Genomic DNA, 19,207 nt, shown 5'->3' on the forward strand with positions numbered 1-19,207 from the left:
TTCCCACATAATATCTCTCAACCCAAATTAAATCCAAATCAGTTCTTCCAAATCTCTGCTAATACTGGATTATACCAATACATATACACCAAGATTAAATGAGCACGTAATAAACAATAAGTTATAATTGGCAGTGATGTATTTAGTCGTGTTTTGTCAATAACGCCGTCAGTATGAGCAGAAAATTAAAATGTCTCTCCCCATCTGCCCTTTTCTGGAAGGACACCGGCGCTTCTTGTTGTCCTGTGGCATCGCCGAAAACGGGACACAGCCGAGGGTTTGGGTGACTGCCTCTGGCCGTGCCACTGAGCTCCCTAATTAAACTATTAATCTCACATCATTAACCTCCTATGACCCCCTCCCTCCCTCTATTCTGACACTGCTGCACTGGCTTATGAAAACAACTTCCCATCAAATCTCTCCAGCCTCTAAATTGCCTTCCTCCAAAACATTATCTTGCAGATGTTTCCCTCACATATATAGTGCTTTCTCCCGCTGCTTCCTCTGAGAACATCTTCCTTTGTTTAGCTTTATCTCCTCCTCAGCCTCCCTCTGCGCAACTGTCTGTATGATGTGTGTGGACCACAGCTGTGTGTTAACTGTATTAGTCTCCGAGTGGCTCTCCAAGGTGGATATGGTTACTTTTAATTAAAAAAGAATCAATTCCTTTCCTTTCAGTTTTTTGAACTGGGTGACCATATGGACCCTTAAAAATACAATCCAATTTGCAGCCACCCATTCCCCCCCGTCTGTCCGCTGCTTTCCAAACCGCTTTGGCACTTCCATCACGTCAGTCCGGTGTAGTCGCTTTAGAAATTGCCAGATCAATCCATGAACCTTGTTTTATGGGTTTGTGTAGTACATGGCAGTTTTTAGGATTCAAGAGGTGTTAAAAGCCCTTTTTTCTTGTTAGAATTCTAGTAATGGAAACTTTATTAGTTATTTGGGGATATTTCCGTTTACAGCCATTTATATTTAGCGTAGCATCCCCATGGGACACCTCTTTGTGGGCTAAGGCTAAGATATTGTCTATAGAAGTAATTAAAAAAAAAAAAAAACTGCCAGTAGTCTATTTGTGGTACATAGGGGAACACAAATAATATGCTAAAAGATAGTCTTAGTGTGGTTTGATACAAAAAGTCACTTTAAACTTAAGACGGCCTTGCTGCACCGCACACGAAAAGCCGCCCGAGATCACAACATGTGAGGCACGGGAAGGCGCCACATACATCAAAAGCGTATTAAAGCCAATGGAATAACTCACAATGACAGCACTACAAAAAGATAACCATTTCATTTAAGTGCTGGCTATGTGCGACTTTGAGACTGACCTTGGGGGCCAGTGGCCTATTGTGTACCAGGGGGCTGTATAGAGAGCTGGTTGATTAGGCTGAGCTCCCCCGGGATCGATGAGACGTCTGCGATCAGCACTCGCAGTAATCACACTGTATTCTGTGCTGACTTAATGGCGATATAGGATCAATGATGTCACAGAGCGTCACTGGTGCTGCTGGTCGGGGGACTTTCCGTATTTGTGGTGTTTAATCATTATGAATTGTCGCAGCTTGGGAATCGGGCCTAACAAACAGTAAGACAACAACCTCTGAAATGTAGCCATCCTAAATCAGCAAACATTGCACTGTAAATGGAATAACCTTTAGTTTTTATGAGAGGAGATGGCTCAACTCTGCTCGCACATTTGCCATCTGTGACAGCTTTTGCTACGGGGAGACAAGGACACCAGACTGAACCCATGTAATCAGAGCCTTGCCAGGCACAATCCGCCCATAATATCTGTCTGGTGTCTGCCCTGTAATACAGGAAATCCAAACCAGAACTATCAAGTTCACATAACTAAGTTGCGTACAAATTACAGACACCAAACGCACACAACCCTGCCATTAGTGGTAGGTGTTATTTTTGCCCCCCAACTGTCTTATTTTAATTCTATGTCTGTTGGCTTTAGAGACAGACTCCTTTTTCATAATGGCAGGGCTACATCTTTTCCAAAGTGTGCTTTCATTAAGCTACAACCATAGGTTCACCTCAGACCAGAGCCAGGCTTTTCTATCAACTTATTATTTCTTTTATCTTCCTTTTAAGATGAAATTCCAATTCCTTTTCTTCTGCCCCGTATCCAAGTATCAGTGTCCGGGTGGTTCCTCGGTAAAAAGGCTCGTTCCAGCTTGTCACAGCACGACACAGCAGAGTATCTCTATCTGTTAATGAAGAGGCTTGTTTCTGTGTTTTTATGGGTAAATGATACGATTACTGAAATTAGAGACCGGGGGGAGACTTTGCTCTCACGGAGACAGAGAGAACACAGTCAAACTATTAGTCCAGCAAACTACTGCACGCTCAGGTGTATGTGCATATTTAACTCTGGCCAATGAAGTGTATATATTCAAAATGTCCTGAAGGCACAAAATACTGTCACAAAACATGTATTTCTCATAATTTAAATAACTTCAGCAGTCCTGCAATTTTGCAAAAATAATTGACTTCGGACATATCCGCACAATATAGATTAAAAACAGCCCAATAGCATTACAGCTAAATAATCAAGGTCGCATCCAAACTGTGCACTGTGCATCTGAGACTCAGCACTTTTAAATAATGTATTGGAACCTTCCATGCCCCTGACAGTACCTTTTCCTCCATAATCTCTAAACAGCAAATGCAGCTGAATCAATTTTGTTTCCTCCCTTGGTGGCAATTAAAATGAAGGTAAAGAGGAGCACAGGTACACATCATAACATGACAATAAATATGGTGAGTGAATAAATAAATGAATTACTGACTACGCAGATCTTTTTGCAGATTATTTGTTTTGTCACGAGAAGCAGGATGCCACTTATTCATAGCCCAAAGAATATCTTGCAGTTATTCCTTTACTTTGTTAAATATTATTAATCATCAGCAATTCATACTTAATGTGAATTTTTTAGCGATTCAGAGTTTGTTATTTTGAATCAGGGAAGAATCAGAGGTTTAGCAACACGCTACTATGGTTTTGAGTGCACAGGAAAAGGCACTGCCAATGTACATGAGTCAGATACATGGCACTTTCAACTCTAGGTATGAAGTAATCTCAGGGCAAATCTCCTCGTCTTACTTGACCACTACTACTCCAGTCAAGGTCGGATTTGGTCTAATCCCATTTGGAGCAGAACAAAGACAGTCTCGCTGAACCACCAGAACAAAGACAGGAGAGCAAAACATTTCTACAAGGTCAGGTTCACGACTCTAAACTGTGCAAAACTCCAGACACACTGCGAGAGACAAGGGGCTGAGTGAGAGGAGGCAAAGGGTACGGAAAAACAAATCCTATTGGGCCCATGTACGAGAGGACAGGGCAGTTGGCGTGGCCGGGCTGGAGGAATGGGAGGGGTTGGGGTATAATTGAATTACAGTGACCCAGTGACAGCACTATAGGTGAGGTCATGTGTTGAATTAATTCTGTCCCTGACCCCGTCTTTGGCAGGGCCGTGCCTCTTGTCTACCCCTGAGACCCAAAGGCACGGGGATGGCGAGACATCTTTCTGAGAGTACTCCTTCCAGCCAAAAGCTTCGTTCAGATTGACAGGCGAGCACAGAGGCCGATGGAGCTTCACTGCATGCACTGTACACTTATTTTTAGTGCACATGCTAAGGCTCTCTATACTCTGGGGCATGCATTGGAGGGGGAGATATTTCTGTTCGCCTGGAATCCACCAAAGACACCTAATTTAAATAGAATCTATATTTTATTTTGAATTTGCATGAATCCACAACTAGAATGGCAATCAGGGAGTGCATACATATCTCTCAATATTAAAGAAAGTAAAAATAAATCCTGGATCTGCCTGTTTATTCAGATCCACTCAAAAATTATACAGTTTCTTCCTTGGGTTGTACCCCTTCACAAAATGTCATGGATTAGGTAGTTTTTGCGTAATCCTGCTAATTTATAAACAAACAAATAGATGAACAAACCTGATTGTCATAGGCAACTTATTAATATGATGTAGTGGGTTAAGTTTAGCTTTGATAATGTTGGTCCCTGTCAAAAGAAACTAGTGCAAAGTGCAATTTATTAAGCCTATTAAGCTTATTAAGGATTTCCTTTGTGAATGAATTTACTTACTCTCTGCCACAGAGGAGAACACCATGCAGCTGAAGAGAAGCAGGAACAGCAACGCCCCTCTGGGCAGGAGGGGCACTGCCAGGTGAATATTAGGCACCATGTTCCAAGTTGGCACCGCTCCCTCCTCAGTCCCTTGCTCGATGCGTCCCACTCCGACAGGATCAAAGACTAACACCTGGGAGAGCAAACACAGGCAGAGAAGGAGAGGAAACATTAGTATTCAAACTCACCCTACATTTGCATATATTTGAATGAACATAATAACACGGTAAAGCAGAAAATATCAAAAACAAGTCGCAAGGCAGAACCAAAGCAGACTGGAATTTTGTATACTTGTAAAGAAAACAACAGCGCACAACACTGGGGATCTTTGGTCGCGATAAACAAGGCACCCACTAACCACAACAAAACCCTGCTCGGGGCAGAGGAAAATACATGTGAAGCGAATGTAACACGCAAAAACTACATCAGCAGAAGAGTTCGAGAAGATATGCAGTGCAGCGCCACAGCGAGAATTCATGGGAAGAAATAACAGGAACAAAGGGGAGGTCAGGACGCGGGATTAAGCTTCTCCGTCATCCTCTCCCAGTGAGGATCAGTCAAAAACCCAGAGGACCTCCTCAACATTAGTCCCAGGGGACCGCCGCCCACTCAATGTTCCCCATTAAGAAATTGAAACTGTGTCTTCCAGATGGGTTCGAATCAACAAAGTGCCATGATCTCATTCAATGACATGTATGCATTCATAAACAAGCACGCAACACAGCCCAGGGGACACACACACTAAGACTGGTCAACAAAGGAGTAGCAGGTGTACGACAAATTAACCATAACTGACCAAGCCATAAAACAGAGAGCACATCTCCATCACTTTAAGTAGAAGGTGGAGACAAAAACAAAGGCCATCTCTCAAAACAGACGCACCGATTCTGTGTCTTTTAAGAAATTGGATTTAGTGTAGGAAATGACTAAGCCCACTGATAAGATTTAGATAAATTACCTCCAGTTTGTTGTAGCCTGCAGTTTAGATGTCTAATGCTGTTACAAACAAAGTAACTGTGCATCCCCATAAATTCAGCTAACTAAATTTCTTATCCCGACTCTCTAGCCCATGGCCATCTGTGATGAGTCATCATAACGCAGTCAAGCAGGCCACTGTATGGTAAGGATAGAGATCTCTCTTTTGATGGAATTAAAGCAGTATCTCCAGAAGACAACAGAAAAAAAAACGAACCAAAATGAGAAAAGTTTTAAAAGTTTCAAAGTAACCCTACTTTTGTCTTCAAGGGCTCCACGACAATGATTCTGTACAGAGCTTTTACAAGAGGCCTTTTGGAATGGAATTGAAGACTTTCTCAGCTCATCTGTTCAGTTTCACTGCCCAGTTTATAGTGGGTGCCTGAACAATACTGATATTTGTGAAAAGAGAAAGAGAGGCGCTCACAATGTGCAATATCTCCAGGCTTGCTGGGTGGCCGGTCAGCTTTGGTCTATTCAATTCAGCTAAATAAGTTAGAGTGTCAGGAACACAATGCCTCCAGTATCTAGTGGAAAAAACCTTTCCATTCTTAAGCCTGTGGAGGTGTTGAGCAGCCCATTACTCACGTGGTGTTTTCAATGCGTGATGTGGAAACACACCGGGCACCTCTTCGACCACCCTCTTTGTGAAACAAAGAAAACACTCTGTGAGGCATAGTTCTTGGGAGCGCAAAATCGTAAAGGCACTATATGTTCGTTTTCTTCTGCGCCAAATCTGTTTTTTTGCCGGGAGAGGGTGGTGGTGATGGTCACTTGCCATTAGCTTCAGCAGACTCTGCGTTTAAAGGCAAAGAGGTTACAACACGCCCTCTGAGCAGCGTTTCTTCTTGAGGGCGGACTGGCTGCTGCAGTGACTCACTATCAGAAAGTGACAAGATGCGCCAGGGCTAACCGGTTAGCATGCTAGCCGGAGTAGAATAAAAGAAGTGATGGAAATAGAAGCAAAACACGGGGGAACACTGACTTTGCTTTAAGGCCACAAGAAACCGATCTTGGAGAATGAAGAAATTAAACTGCTGTTGCTGAAGTTGATGCTAAACTCCCCATGTTTCAGCTGGTAAACAGGTGTTGGCTGACATTGGCTATGTAACAATGTACCGTTCCGTGTTTCATTGTCTTCATCTGAAGAGAAGTTACTTAATTACTTGGCAAAGGAAGAGACAGGCATGGCTGAGATGATGAGAATTCCTCACATGAGCAGCTGCAGACGGGTATCATTGACGGCTACGTCTTCATCACTGTTTGATACTTACAGGAATTGGCCTCAAGGCTTCAAGTCTACCGAACCTATTTCCAAAGCATCCTACCTTGCATCTAATGAATTTAAAACGGTGAATGTTGGCAGCCAACATCATCTATTGTCAGTGAAGGTTCATGCTGTGATTTTATCAATCAGTATTACACTCTTCCCTGCATGTAGATTTTCCAGAAGTACTAATAATTTAAAACCTCTAGATAAAAACCTTCCATCCGTGTCTTCACCTTCACTGATAATGAGACTGCAGCTCATTGTTGGTGTGTTAAGCTGTAGCAGTCTGTTGAAGAAAAAAGATCAACAAAAACCCTGGTCAGGGAGCCAAAGAACTGGATCACACCCCCACTCTGCAGACAGATTTTAAGACATTCAGGCCCCGTTTTTATTTAACGTTTATGCCCTAAGTTAGCTCTGCAAAATGAGCACAACTCACATCAAGTTTGTTGGCTGAAAAATGTGTTTTGACACTCATTTTATATGTATGCCGGTGTTGCGTTGGTTCACGTCGGTGGGTAGATAGAGTGAGCGAGGCTGATAGAGCTGGCTACTTGCCGTGCTCCAAACCCTTGGCGGTGGAGGGATATCTTTCACAGCAGATGCCAGAGAGAGGGAGATGCTTTTCATCTTCAATGAGACAAATTCCTAGAGCGAGGTTTATTCTTTATTTATTTAGCTACTTATTCATCCCAGTGCAGCTCGGTGCCTCCCAGACCCACACAAACACTACGGGACAATGCGTGCCCCCATGTGCATTTGTGTTGCGGTGGAGGAGCTGGGGAGAGACGGACAGGGCATCAATGTGGAAATGGTGCAGTTTGATCCAAAGAATCGGAGCAAGTGGCTCAGAGCACAGGAAGACGCTGTTTGCCATTATGTGGGAGAGCGAGAGAAAAACAGTAAGATCACGTAGGGGTGGATGTCTGCCCTCGGAAAATTGTATGTGTATGCTGATGTTTTGTAAATGATTTATTCTGAAACCTGTTTTTTTGTGTAAGAGTAAGAGAGGGAAATGTGTGTGGGATAAAGAGCTACCCCGGTATAATTATGGCTAAAACGATCGTCCCGATTATCTTGCAGAGACTCAGACCCTAATGCATAATTAGTCAGGATGAATTCAGGAGCTGAATTATTTTACAGCTACAGTGGATGATCTTAATTAATAGTTTAAAACTGTAGTGCACAAACTAAACTAATATTTTATAAATAAGTGTTTCACAACATCTGCCAAAGATCTGCATATTTTCAAAAATTTGAACAGCAGAAATTATGGCATGCTAATTTGGACTCGTGGCTGAGCCTGGATTTGTGTGCAAGGTAAACAAATGAAAACTGAATTTTTCACATATTTTGTTTACGCAAACCCAATTAGATGACTACCCAGGTTAGAGGGCCCTAATATAGGAAAATAATAAGAGGCAAGGTCAAAGATTTGTTTGATCCTTCCACCTCATTATCACTTAAGCCTTGGACATGTATTGACGAAACAAAGGGGAGGATGTGTTAAATAAATTCAAGCCTGGAGCTCCGTAGCCCCGTTAACCGCTGTTAAGGAACAGCCATTCACAACCAGCCGCACCGAAATCATTACTCTGAATCGCCATACAAAAAAATGTGAGATGTATGTGGTGTTTCAGAGGTTTGCAACCAGGCTAAAAACAATTTATGGTGTAGCTCTGGGGTTTCAGTCCAATTTGTCAAGATGTCAAGATCATATATCCTAAACATATAGATATATATACAGAGAGAGAGAGAGAGAGAGAGAGAGAGAGAGAGAGAGTCAGAGAGAGAGAGAGAGAAAGAGAGAGTATTATGTGGTGGCAGTGTTTCATCTAAACACAAAGACACTGTGGAAGAGAAGAGAAGGTTATAAACTGATACAGGAGTGGAAATAACCCTAAATGTCCAGTCACTCTGGAGGGCATCCACTCTCCAAGTCCTTTAGAAGAGGCTTTGGAGTCTCGAGTGTCTGGGGAGTCTCAATATTGCAGAGCAAAACATACACGCTCTATATATACAGCATTACAGGCAGAAGAGGTTTAGTGAGCAAATTAAAAGCAGAACAATGGATTGTGAACATTTCAAACGGTGAACTTTAGAGGACAATGGAGCTTTTGTGGGGAGTATAATGAAAAGTACACACCTATGCCATTTGCTTGTTTGCCACACACATCTGGTGCCTGTCATTCAAGTTATTACCCTGTGTTTGCGTGAGGCAAGGGAGTGGCCACCCATGTGGAGGTAGTAGTCTACCAACAATGCAGAAGCTGAGTAAACACTACTATTACACTAACTACAGGTAGTATCTCTGCTCTCCACAGTTCCCATCCCTCCTACTCACGTTGTCTCTCTTTCTCCATCTCCATTTAATGGGTCATCCTGAGCGTGGGGAGGTGGGACAGCAGAGATATATGGCTAGCAGTGTGTGGAGCTAATCACGGCCATCTCTGGAGGTGATAAACCAAGACCAGCGAGGTTTGTGTTGGCACAGCCTGCAACGGCTCCATAAACACAGTTACAAGCTGAATTTCGACAGCAGTGTTTTGGCCCTTGATTAGTTCTCCATGCCCTAGAAGTCTCAGCTTCACAAGTCTGCGCTCCTTTTTTTTTTTTACCTCTGCGGCGAATGCACACCCCAAGACCCCATGAGAATAGCTGCAAACTAGTGAGCCACATACTGTAAAATGAAAAGTGTTAAGTAACCAAATTAGGTTTTCACTCTTACTCTGAAAAGCCTTGCTGTATCCACATACTCAGTGGTGCATGAATTTTTTACAGAGCTATGCTGAAATCCACCTAACAAAGGGTAATGTCCTGAGACCTATTGACTTCTACAGCACTTCTGTTTACAAGCTGATTCCACTGAGTTAATTGTTAACGCTTTACTGCCGAGAGGAAGATTGAGAAACTGAAAGACGCCTGTAACAGGCGAGTGCACATCCTCAAGTTGAGCAATAGAAAGTAGGGAGTGCTGATTATGGTGACCTACAATGAAAGCTCTCAGGTAATAAATCACACGAGCAAAGTGTCTTTCTGTGTGGATGACTCACAGAAATCTATCAGGTTGTTAAAATAAGACACGTCAATAATTAAGTATAACTTACAACTGCCATGTGAAATGCATGCAGATATTTACAGGAAATGACCGAGTCAACATGACGCACTGTGACGTCAACTGTGACGCATGAGGGCTTAGTCGTCATGCACCATGCTCCTGATAATCTCCTGATACAGGCACAAACTTGCCTCTCAACAGAAAGCAAAGACCGTGGCATTTTGGCCCAAAACCACGCGATTCGACGTCGATCAGCATTTAGTCTGGTCCAGTGAACATTTAACAAAACTCAAGCACCTTCATAAATTACCTCTGAACTGAACTGGGGGATTTACAATCACCTCTGGGGGGCTACCAATCTTTGCGGCTACAAAACAATCTGGGAATGAAAGGTGATATGTATTACTCTGATATGTATTACACAGAGTAGAAGAGACATACCAGAGTGCCACTTCCATTTGAATTTATTGGAGAGTGATTATTGGAGTTGTCGAGCTGCGGAGCAACGAGAAAATGGCTTGCACTACAAAGTGCTGGGCAAAGGGCCTGCAATAAATCAAAAAGCAGACTCAATGTAAAACAGACATTCATCAAATAAAAGCAATGCTGTGTATACCTGGAACAATCGACTGTATGAAGCTGCTCATTGTGAAGTGATACCAATCTCAGAAGCCATGTCGACAGAATATAAACCAGTTTGGTTTAACAATACTTAAACTCCAATGGCTTTTGTATGGAATGTGTATGTTGCTTATACAATTCATCCTATTTGTTGACATCTCTATAGGCTTGCTTTGACACGTCTACTTATATTCATAGGTATTATCATTACTGTATATATACATTTTTTCTTTATTACTTATCTGTCCTTTTAAGTTAAGTTCAGGGTTTCTAAAAGCCAATAGCTTTGTCCTACTTCACAGACTGGAAAAGAAGATTTTTTATTTTAGCTTTAACTTTACACAATTTTAAAAATGAATAAATGCATAAGGGTGGTTATGTGCTATGGCCAAATATTAAATTAGCAATATAAACTGAGATGCATTCTCAACAGCAGATGTGCATATATATCAAAAGGAAATTCACACTGTCAAGCAAGAGATATGGGCTAAGACGTCGCCACTCGACAGTTTGCTCGTGGACAGATGGTGCCATAAAATGACTAGGCAGGCAACACAGAAGGCACTGACTCCCCCCCCTTACACCAAAGAGAGGACCTCAGCCACCCCCCTCCCTCGCCACCTCCTGGGCAGAAAGCCTCGTCTCCGCCAGTAAAAGACAAACAGTGAAGGTATGTGAGCAGAGAGACTGGCAAATACAGGGCTTCATAGATCAATAGCTGGCCAAATACAGGTAGTTGTTCGAGCTCAGCTCAATCCGCTGATCTATCACGGGTGGATTTTCAGCAGCAGGAGAGAGCTGACATATTAGAAAAATTAGGCACAGGAGAACTACAACGGAGCATGGGAAGATATGGAATACAATACAAACTGTAAACACACTGTGAAGTATGTTCTCTCGGTGGTATTGCCCAACTTGAGCGAAAGCTTTCCCTTTATCTTCAGTTTTAAGCGTATTTCTCACAGGTAGCATCGAGGTGAGAATATCGAGCCTAACTTTGTGAGGAAGCATGGGATGGGGCTTCGGAGGGCTTCATACTCTTCAGCAGGTGTCTACACTGTTCTAAATCAATTACTTCTAGTCAGCCAGTGCTTAGGGTAGGGGGTATTATAAATCAGCTTGGTGTCAGGCCAGATTAGTGACTGTAACGGCCTGGGACAGAAGCTCTTTGGCCAGCAGGGACCCTGCAGAGGCTGACATGTGAAAGAAGCTGTGGCCTCAGTGCTCGGTGACAAAGCAGCAACTCTTGTGATTGTTTGCCACAGTACTTTGCACTGGGGCTTGGGCTATTTCAGGATGTATACTGTTAGACATTTTCCCTGTGGCCTTTCTATTCCTTTAATATGCATAGTCATTGCAGAAAAATGATGCAAATGAAATGGCAAAGCCTTCTGCCACATGTCCAGTCTTACAACAGGGGGTTATGCTATTTGATTTCAGGTATTTTGACAGAATTATACTTTATACCTTGACATGTGCTACTCTTTATTCCATCTATGTTTTGATCAAATTATTATATTTCTACAGAGATTGGAACCCATTACCTTGGACCATTGAACTTCAAATGTGGAAATGAATGGATTCGCCGGAGTGCAACTATTAACTATTCATCAGATAGTCGAGATGATTCACTCATTCATGAGCACTGGGTGGATTGTCCAACTGTAATCTTGAAAGCAGCTCACTATCTCACTTCATCCTTTTACACAAATCGTATTCCCTTCAACCACTAAACACAGAGGCGACGTCATGTAACTAGCTTACATCCACTTCATGACAGAATACATTTGTTATACTATACTGGATTGTTTGTCTTCAGTTAGAGATGAAGTGGATAAATATAGGGGCAAAATCCGCCCTGGTTTAAGGCTACAGAGGAATAAACCTAGTGTTTACACAGGGAAGGGATGAACTAACGCAGGCAGGGCTGAGAAAAGCACCTCCTCTATAATCAGGCATCTGCGGTGAGAAACAGAAACAGTCTGCCTGATGGTGTCTGAGGCAAAGCATACGGTCGGATTTAGAAAGGAGGACCCCTTGACGAGAAACGTGTTTGGAGGAATTAAAAAAGGTACACAAACAAATGCTGTTGCAAGACAAAAACCCCCCCTATGTATTACGCAAAGAACAGAGAGTACTGGTGATACTGAAACGGTTAAGTCCTAACAGATTTAACATGGGTTAGTTGCCTTTGCAAATGTAGAAAAAGAGGATCCCTGGGGCCCTAATCCAACTCCTTCCCTGCCTTCTATTCCAGGCAGTTATCCTCTCAGTCCCTGTCTAACTAGAGAAAAAAGGCTGATTCTAATAAGCTGTTCTGTCTTTCTGACAGTGTTTCTCTCCATCCCCCCTGTTTCCTCCTCTCTCTCTCTCTGGCCATGTCTCCTTCTCTGTCTCTTTCTCTTTGTGTGAGCCATGAGCCAGTCTGTTGGAGCAGATGGAACCATATATCCCCATCGCTCTCCGGAGGCCTGAGGATTTAAAATGTAAAAGAGATGAGTGCGGCATAGGCAGGGGCTAGTGGATGAAGGGCACGAGAAGCTGGGTGTCTCTGCTTAGACCACGTTCATCAGACAAGTACAATGCCTCTAACGACTGCACATGTGCTATGGAGCAATAAACTAAAGATGCAGACTCTTAAGTTGGCATTTCTGTCCTCGCTGAGCGTCTGCAGAAAACTGTTTTTTTAATAGTAATGGCATTCATCCAATAATTATGTGGTGCTGTGGATAGAAAATCCAGCAACAACAAATTTGATCATCAACTGATATTTACTGGGGGGAAAAATTACTGGGATGTCAAAATTTCAGAAATTTGGTGGTTGGTACAAATACCATTGAAATTCTATGATTGTCAAAAACCAAATTGGATACAACAGCAAAATGTCATTCAGTAGAGCGCATACTTCCACCAGGGCCCGACAGCCCCCTCATGAAATCACATTTAAATTCACTAGATAAGGAATTTTATTTAAATCTGCACCGAATTGCACACACTCATAGATATCAGCTCTCTATTTAAAACTAAATTTCTTTATGAAAATCCTTGAATTATTCCCTGGGAAACCTGCAAAAATGCCTGGAAGAAAACAGTAGGGGCTGCACACACAATGTACTAACACCTATATACTCGAGTGCATGCCCCCCCCCCCCCCCCCTGTGATGTAGAATTTAAGCATCAACTTGGTGCAGATGTATCGGTTCTCGAGACATCGCTAATGCTGATAGTTACTGGCCATGGGCAAAAAGGAAAATAAATAAACAAATAAGGAATCAATTGGGATGCTACTCTCGGTGGCTTTCTGTCAATTGGCTGTAAATGTGGAGTCAGACCTGCCTTCCTCCACATCTTACCCCAGGCCACCTCACAGGTAATGAGAAAGTAACTGCACACTGTATCTGTCGTCTGGGAGAAGATTCTGCCTCGTCCTCAATCTCAGTGTGGCAGGTTGACAGACAGCCAGAGCGAGGAACAACTGGAGGACAAGGTTGTGAGCAATACAATCGATTGCCCGCTGACTAGCAAGGTCCATTATACTGACAGGCCAGAGCCACAACACGACGACCTGCACTCCTCCAACGCCCTCATTACTACCTATGAATCTCTCACCGTGGCCAATCTCTCCCCATCGGGCTCTCCTCTTTTTGACTTCCTCTTGATTTCTCTCAACTGTACATCTGCCTGACAAAGCAGGGGGACTTAATTTTACTCAAAGAATCTGGTGGAAACAAAAGCCACCTCTAAGCTTCTGCACTTTGCTTTGTGTGTAGGCAAGCAATGGATACAGAACAAAGAAGACATGGGCTAATACGCTGTTCTTCAGAGCGATGTTCTTGAGAAAATACAGCCCCAATGTACATTTAAGCCGGTGCTATCTCGGAAGAAAATTTAACTGCCTACGAAAACCTCATATTAAACATTTCTCCCACTATCTCTCTGTCTTTCAGCTATGCTATCTGCTCTTCTTGTCCTCCCCCCTAGCATCCCTCTAGTTATTCTGAAATCCTTAGTCCTTGAAAGACTTATTTATACTCCCTTCCCTTCCCCACCCCTCTGCCTCACAGTACAGCTGCAGATAGGATTTACCTGCAGCTGAGACAGCCTCCAGACTATCAATTACCACCAGTGTAGAGTCGCTTTTCTGTAGCTTGGCTAACAAGACAGACACACACACGCACACAGCGTACATGCGCACGCGTGCACACACAAATCTCCTGGACACATCCAGTTAGAGAAATTCTGGGTTGATTGAGAGTCATAGGATTTTACTGACTAATCAAATAGTTAGATGAAAATCCACTTCATACAAAATCTACATAAGAGCTTCTTTAGTGATTCAGTGCCGGTAAAAATTCATCCAATCAGGAAATTTTGTGTTTTTTAACAATTCAAGAGATTTAATCTTCGAAAAAGAAAACAAGTGGCATTCAAGGACAATCAGTAACACTTACAAATTGGGTCACTTGAAGCAATAAAATCACATGTTGAAATGTTAATTATGAATCCTCAATAATAAATCAACTTGTGCTGTGACCCACCAATATACATGTTGTTCAAGGACGTGTAAGAAGAGTCTGGAAAGTGTGGCGCTCACATTTGCAAAATTGATTACAAAATCCAAAAAGGACAAACGTGCAAAACTTGGCGTCCTCACCGCAGTTCATTTGATTAGTTGTGATGTTTGGCTGGTCGGCAATGTGCTGAAAACAGAGATCTCACCAAATTCTTCCTGACATATCATCTAACTCACTGACACTGATTAGAGTGAACACCAGGCCGTTACACACACAGAAAGACACGCAGGGACAGGACCCGTCACTCACCTAACCAGATCCACCCTGAAGCCTAAAATGCCTCTGTCAGCTCAACAAATGAGAAGCCATCACAGCCACTGTTGTAGTCATCAAGTTGAAGTTATTTCATAGATTGGTTCTACGCTATCTTGCCAGGTGCAGTTAAACCTGGCTGAGCATGTCTGGGCACAGGGCATCAGTTTTGATTCTCAGGCTTCGTGTTTTGTTGATGCACCATCACAGGAGGAGAGCAAACATCCAGAAAACAGAAACCATGTGAGGGGCATAGGCTAACATTTCCTAATAAAAGTCTTATGAGGACTACAGGCGAGAATCTATCAGTGCTCAGTCATGTAGTCAGTCCCCACAGCCCAGTGTAAGCCTGTGAAGAAAGATCTAAGGAAGTGAATTCCTTTTAAGTGAGCCATCGTGTCTAGCCGTGACAGTAGCACACTGATCATTAGGATCAAATATTTGGGTCAAAAAGCGAATGAATGTGCATTAACAATGGACTCTCGAAAGCTTTGAGACACCGGCAGCTCACTTACAATCCAGAAAAAAAAAACTACCAGCCTCGTAGGTTACTCAGCAAAGGGATTATTTTCGTCATGCTAAAACCAACACGTGCAAACATACATCGTTTACCTCATTTGTATAAAGAGATCGACTTTGTGAGTTTACAGGACAAGATGTAAAGGGCCTGTCCTATTAACTAAAAAGGGGCAACTGGTGATCTCTCTCCTTCCCCTTCCCTTAACCATTCCCCTTGTCTGACAGTCAGCCAGTGCAGCCAAGTCTCCCATGTTTACTAATGTAGAAGCAACCCCTTTATCAGGGAAGAGATTTGTAGGGAAGAGGCAGGGGATTAGCCATCAAATTACCAGGCAGACAGCATCCCTGCTCCAGGGTTGTGAGGCAGTAATCTCTGAGGCTGAAGGGGGAGATCCAGATAAAGGTTTGGGATTGGTGCTGTGGCACTCCAAAACTCCAAACTGTGCATAAGTAAAATATGAAAGTGCCTTTTTATTTTATTTTATTTTTTCAAATCAAGTTCTTCCTTTTGCTATTTTTGTGATAACGACATTCATAGGACAGGATAAAATTATATAGTTTCTCCCGTGTTGCTGGGGTGTTAGGTATCATTGCATGGCATGACACCCCCACAGTGCCAGACTTTTGGTAGGGTACAGCTCTCAAACAGGAATGCTGTAGCTAGGGCAGGGCTGGTAGAATTAGATTTCAGTGGCCTTGCCCGTGGTTCTTACATTGTCACCCGGCTGCCCTCCCTTAAACAAGCAGTGCTCTCCTCAGAGAATACCCCCTGGACACAGGAATGTTTCATCAACGCCTCAGCCCCCAGCATCCTTACAGGGCCGCAGTGGGCCAACAGGCGCTGCAGAGGCAGGCTATAAATAAGTCAGGCATTATAATGAAACAAAATGAATCTCCATCCATCTTCCCAAAACAAGCCAGGGACCTCTGAAGGAGGTAAAGTCATTGTCCGTGTTTGAGGATGAACAGCAAGACGAACGCAAGCTAAATGTTATGCTGATGCTGAACGTCACGCTCTAAAACATGCCACACGCGTGCTGTCCTCTCAGGTGCTAGTATGACTACAAAGAAGCCTGTGTATAGCAAGACCATTTGATGCCATCTTATGGACAGCGAGAGGCAGAAAAAGTCATAATTCAGGAGAAAGTCAGAGGAAAGCGGGTAAAGTAATCACATAGAATGTCATGTTTAAGCCAGACATTTGAAGAAATTGGGAAGCTGAGCAAACAAGGGTGCTGGTGCAGGGAGAAGTATAAATCAACCACACGATGATACTCCCAGAACGAAGCACCAAATAAATCATGCCTACATTCAATTTTATTTGCTTTACTGCAGTTTAGCGTCACAGTTATACCCTCATACTAAAGACCAAGGTAAAGCAGCAACCTTTAATTCTATTGTAACACCAGCCCACAGGCAAACACGCTGACCTTGTATTTCTGCAGAAGTAAACAGTTTAAGGTATAAGATATTAGCCTGGTGCCTTACAGTAATTCAGTTATATAACACCAAGGAGGTAAACAGTGTCATGCAAGTGACCACTGAACAGTGACACAAAGTCGTCTCCTGTTCTCTCTAATACTTTAAAGCAGAGCAGAATTTGTGAATTATTTGTCATGGTCCCTGTTTGTCTCCAACCTGCATCATTGCACATTTCACACACACAAGCACAAGCTTTGGCCTTGTCATACATACAGAGCACATAAAAATGCAGCTGCCCCTGAAAATGGAGGCTGTTTCAATCAATGTGGAGGCGTAATGGGATGATGTGGAATTGAAATGAGTTTTGTGCAAGGAGGGAAATGTCCTCTCTGACAAAGCGGATTTGTGTTCCCATTGAGGAACTCATGGCTGTAATGCATAGAGCTAAGATTTTAAATGGAAGGTGCAAGGCTGTGAGCGAATAACAGACCTCTGATGGCCGGCTAGAACCAGGCATAAAATGTAGACAGAAACGTTTAAAAAAGAAGAATAGAATGTGTAATAGAAGAATAGAAAAATGAAGAGGGCTGAAGGAAAGTAAGAGCTGAATATGATCTAAGCCTGAGCACCATGATCCACTTATTTTCATATCACTTTAAAGAGACGGGAGCTGAAGCTGCACTCCCGCAGATATAGTGGGTTTTCACAAGACAATTTCCAATCATCCCTAATTGGCAACAAAAATAACATCAACGAACTTTAAATAAACCTGTCTACCTATTTGGATATGATCTCAAGCCGAAGCCCTAACCCGTGTTGAACAAGCTAGTGTAGATGTCAAAGCACAGACCTAGTTCTATCAAATGTGCTCTGTGCTCGGGGGCGGCTGAGGAAAAGTGTTATTGTCAAAACAACAGTGCTTTGAAAAAAAAAAGCCCCATTTTCTAATCCTTCTCCTCAGCACCTGTCACAATGAATGATCGACTGTCTTTGAGAGAGAAGTGTCACAACTGAGCCCAGAAAGTGACTATCAGCACAGCCAACACTTCACACAGGCGGTGGCCGCTGAGTGACATTGCACATTACACGGGACGAGTCTTGCTCACTCACCCATCGCTGCATAAACATGTTATTTAGCACAGAACAGGGGATTGACAATTAGACCATGTCATCATAAAACATCTACTCACGACCTTGTCACCATCAGGCAACATCTCGTGACACACGGACAAATGAAAGGAGAAAAAAAGGTCCCACTCTCCTGGTACTTTTTTACAAACACGTCACTACAACGACAAAGCTTTGAACTTTAATATCGCCAACAAAAGGTTTTTTGTCTACTTACAGTATGCGTCATAGACAAAATGTCTGGCTCCTCTGACACAATCGCCTTCACAGACATTGATCGGTGATTGTAAGCAACCTCTTTCATGTCCCAGCTGAGACGAGAGTGATTAAGAAGATCCATCATGCATTAACAGGCCATTACACATCACCCAATTCAGCAATGATGAGAAATCAAGTTCTATGGAAAGATCCATATGTTCAGCCTATAATTACTTTTGAGCAATCCGATGGGGGGAAGAAAGAGTGATTGACTGTTCCATACTGGGTAATTCAATAGGAAAGACTTTAGCCAAAGTAGTCATTGAAGAGAAGGATAATTTGTATGTTTGAGTGAATATAATAAAGAGCAGTGGTACACAAATGACCGTAGTTATTTCCTCAGGTCACATCCAAGAAATCACTTAATTTTTCTCTGGAGCGTTGCCAGTGACGAAGTGACTGAGGCACAGTCATAAAAGTGGAATGGAGGGTCAGTGGCCTGCATGGTAGAGGTGAAGGAGGACGACCTACAGGTCAGCAAGTGTGGACAGGACTTGGCTTTATTTGAACAAATAGCCGTGGCCGACCGTCTTTTGTCTCGATTGTTTATGCTGCCGAGCAGCTGAGCAGACATCTTAACACTTGAGTCCATAATAATTTTTCCTCAAGATTACTTTACTTAAAATCAAGTCTGGGTTACCCCTTCAAGTCAAGACTTGAAAGGGTCTGTTGCACAGTGAGGTTTGTAAAACTGAATCGTTAACTCAAAAGGAATATATATATATATATATATATATAAACAATAAAGAAAGAAAGCTCTGCTTTGACTAGAAGAGAAAATACAAAGTTCTCATTGCAGTAAGACAGACCTGTAGGGAAGTCTTGTAATTTCAACAGCCAAACAAAACCAGACAGATATGTTGGCTACAATACGTTCTTTGAAAACTTGAGACGCCTTTGATGGAAAAGAGCAAATTGCTAAAAGGATGTTTTTCCCACTGACACTGGCTGCTTGTACTTTG

General features: G+C 42.7%; 1 protein-coding gene across 24 annotated transcripts in view; it reads right to left on the reverse strand.

The window, feature by feature from the left end:
- LOC117778858 (receptor-type tyrosine-protein phosphatase F) overlaps positions 1–19,207 on the reverse strand; it is a 159,538-nt gene that overhangs the window by 100,773 nt on the left and 39,558 nt on the right. For all 24 annotated transcript variants that reach the window (XM_034614700.1, XM_034614712.1, XM_034614716.1 and 21 more), the window contains one exon: positions 4,127–4,301. In XM_034614700.1, coding sequence (XP_034470591.1) covers positions 4,127–4,226 — 100 coding nt within the window. In that variant the 5' untranslated portion in view covers positions 4,227–4,301. The remainder of the gene's footprint in view (positions 1–4,126; positions 4,302–19,207) is intronic.

Source organism: Hippoglossus hippoglossus, chromosome 17 (genome assembly GCF_009819705.1).
Source record: "Hippoglossus hippoglossus isolate fHipHip1 chromosome 17, fHipHip1.pri, whole genome shotgun sequence".
NCBI lineage: Eukaryota > Metazoa > Chordata > Actinopteri > Pleuronectiformes > Pleuronectidae > Hippoglossus > Hippoglossus hippoglossus.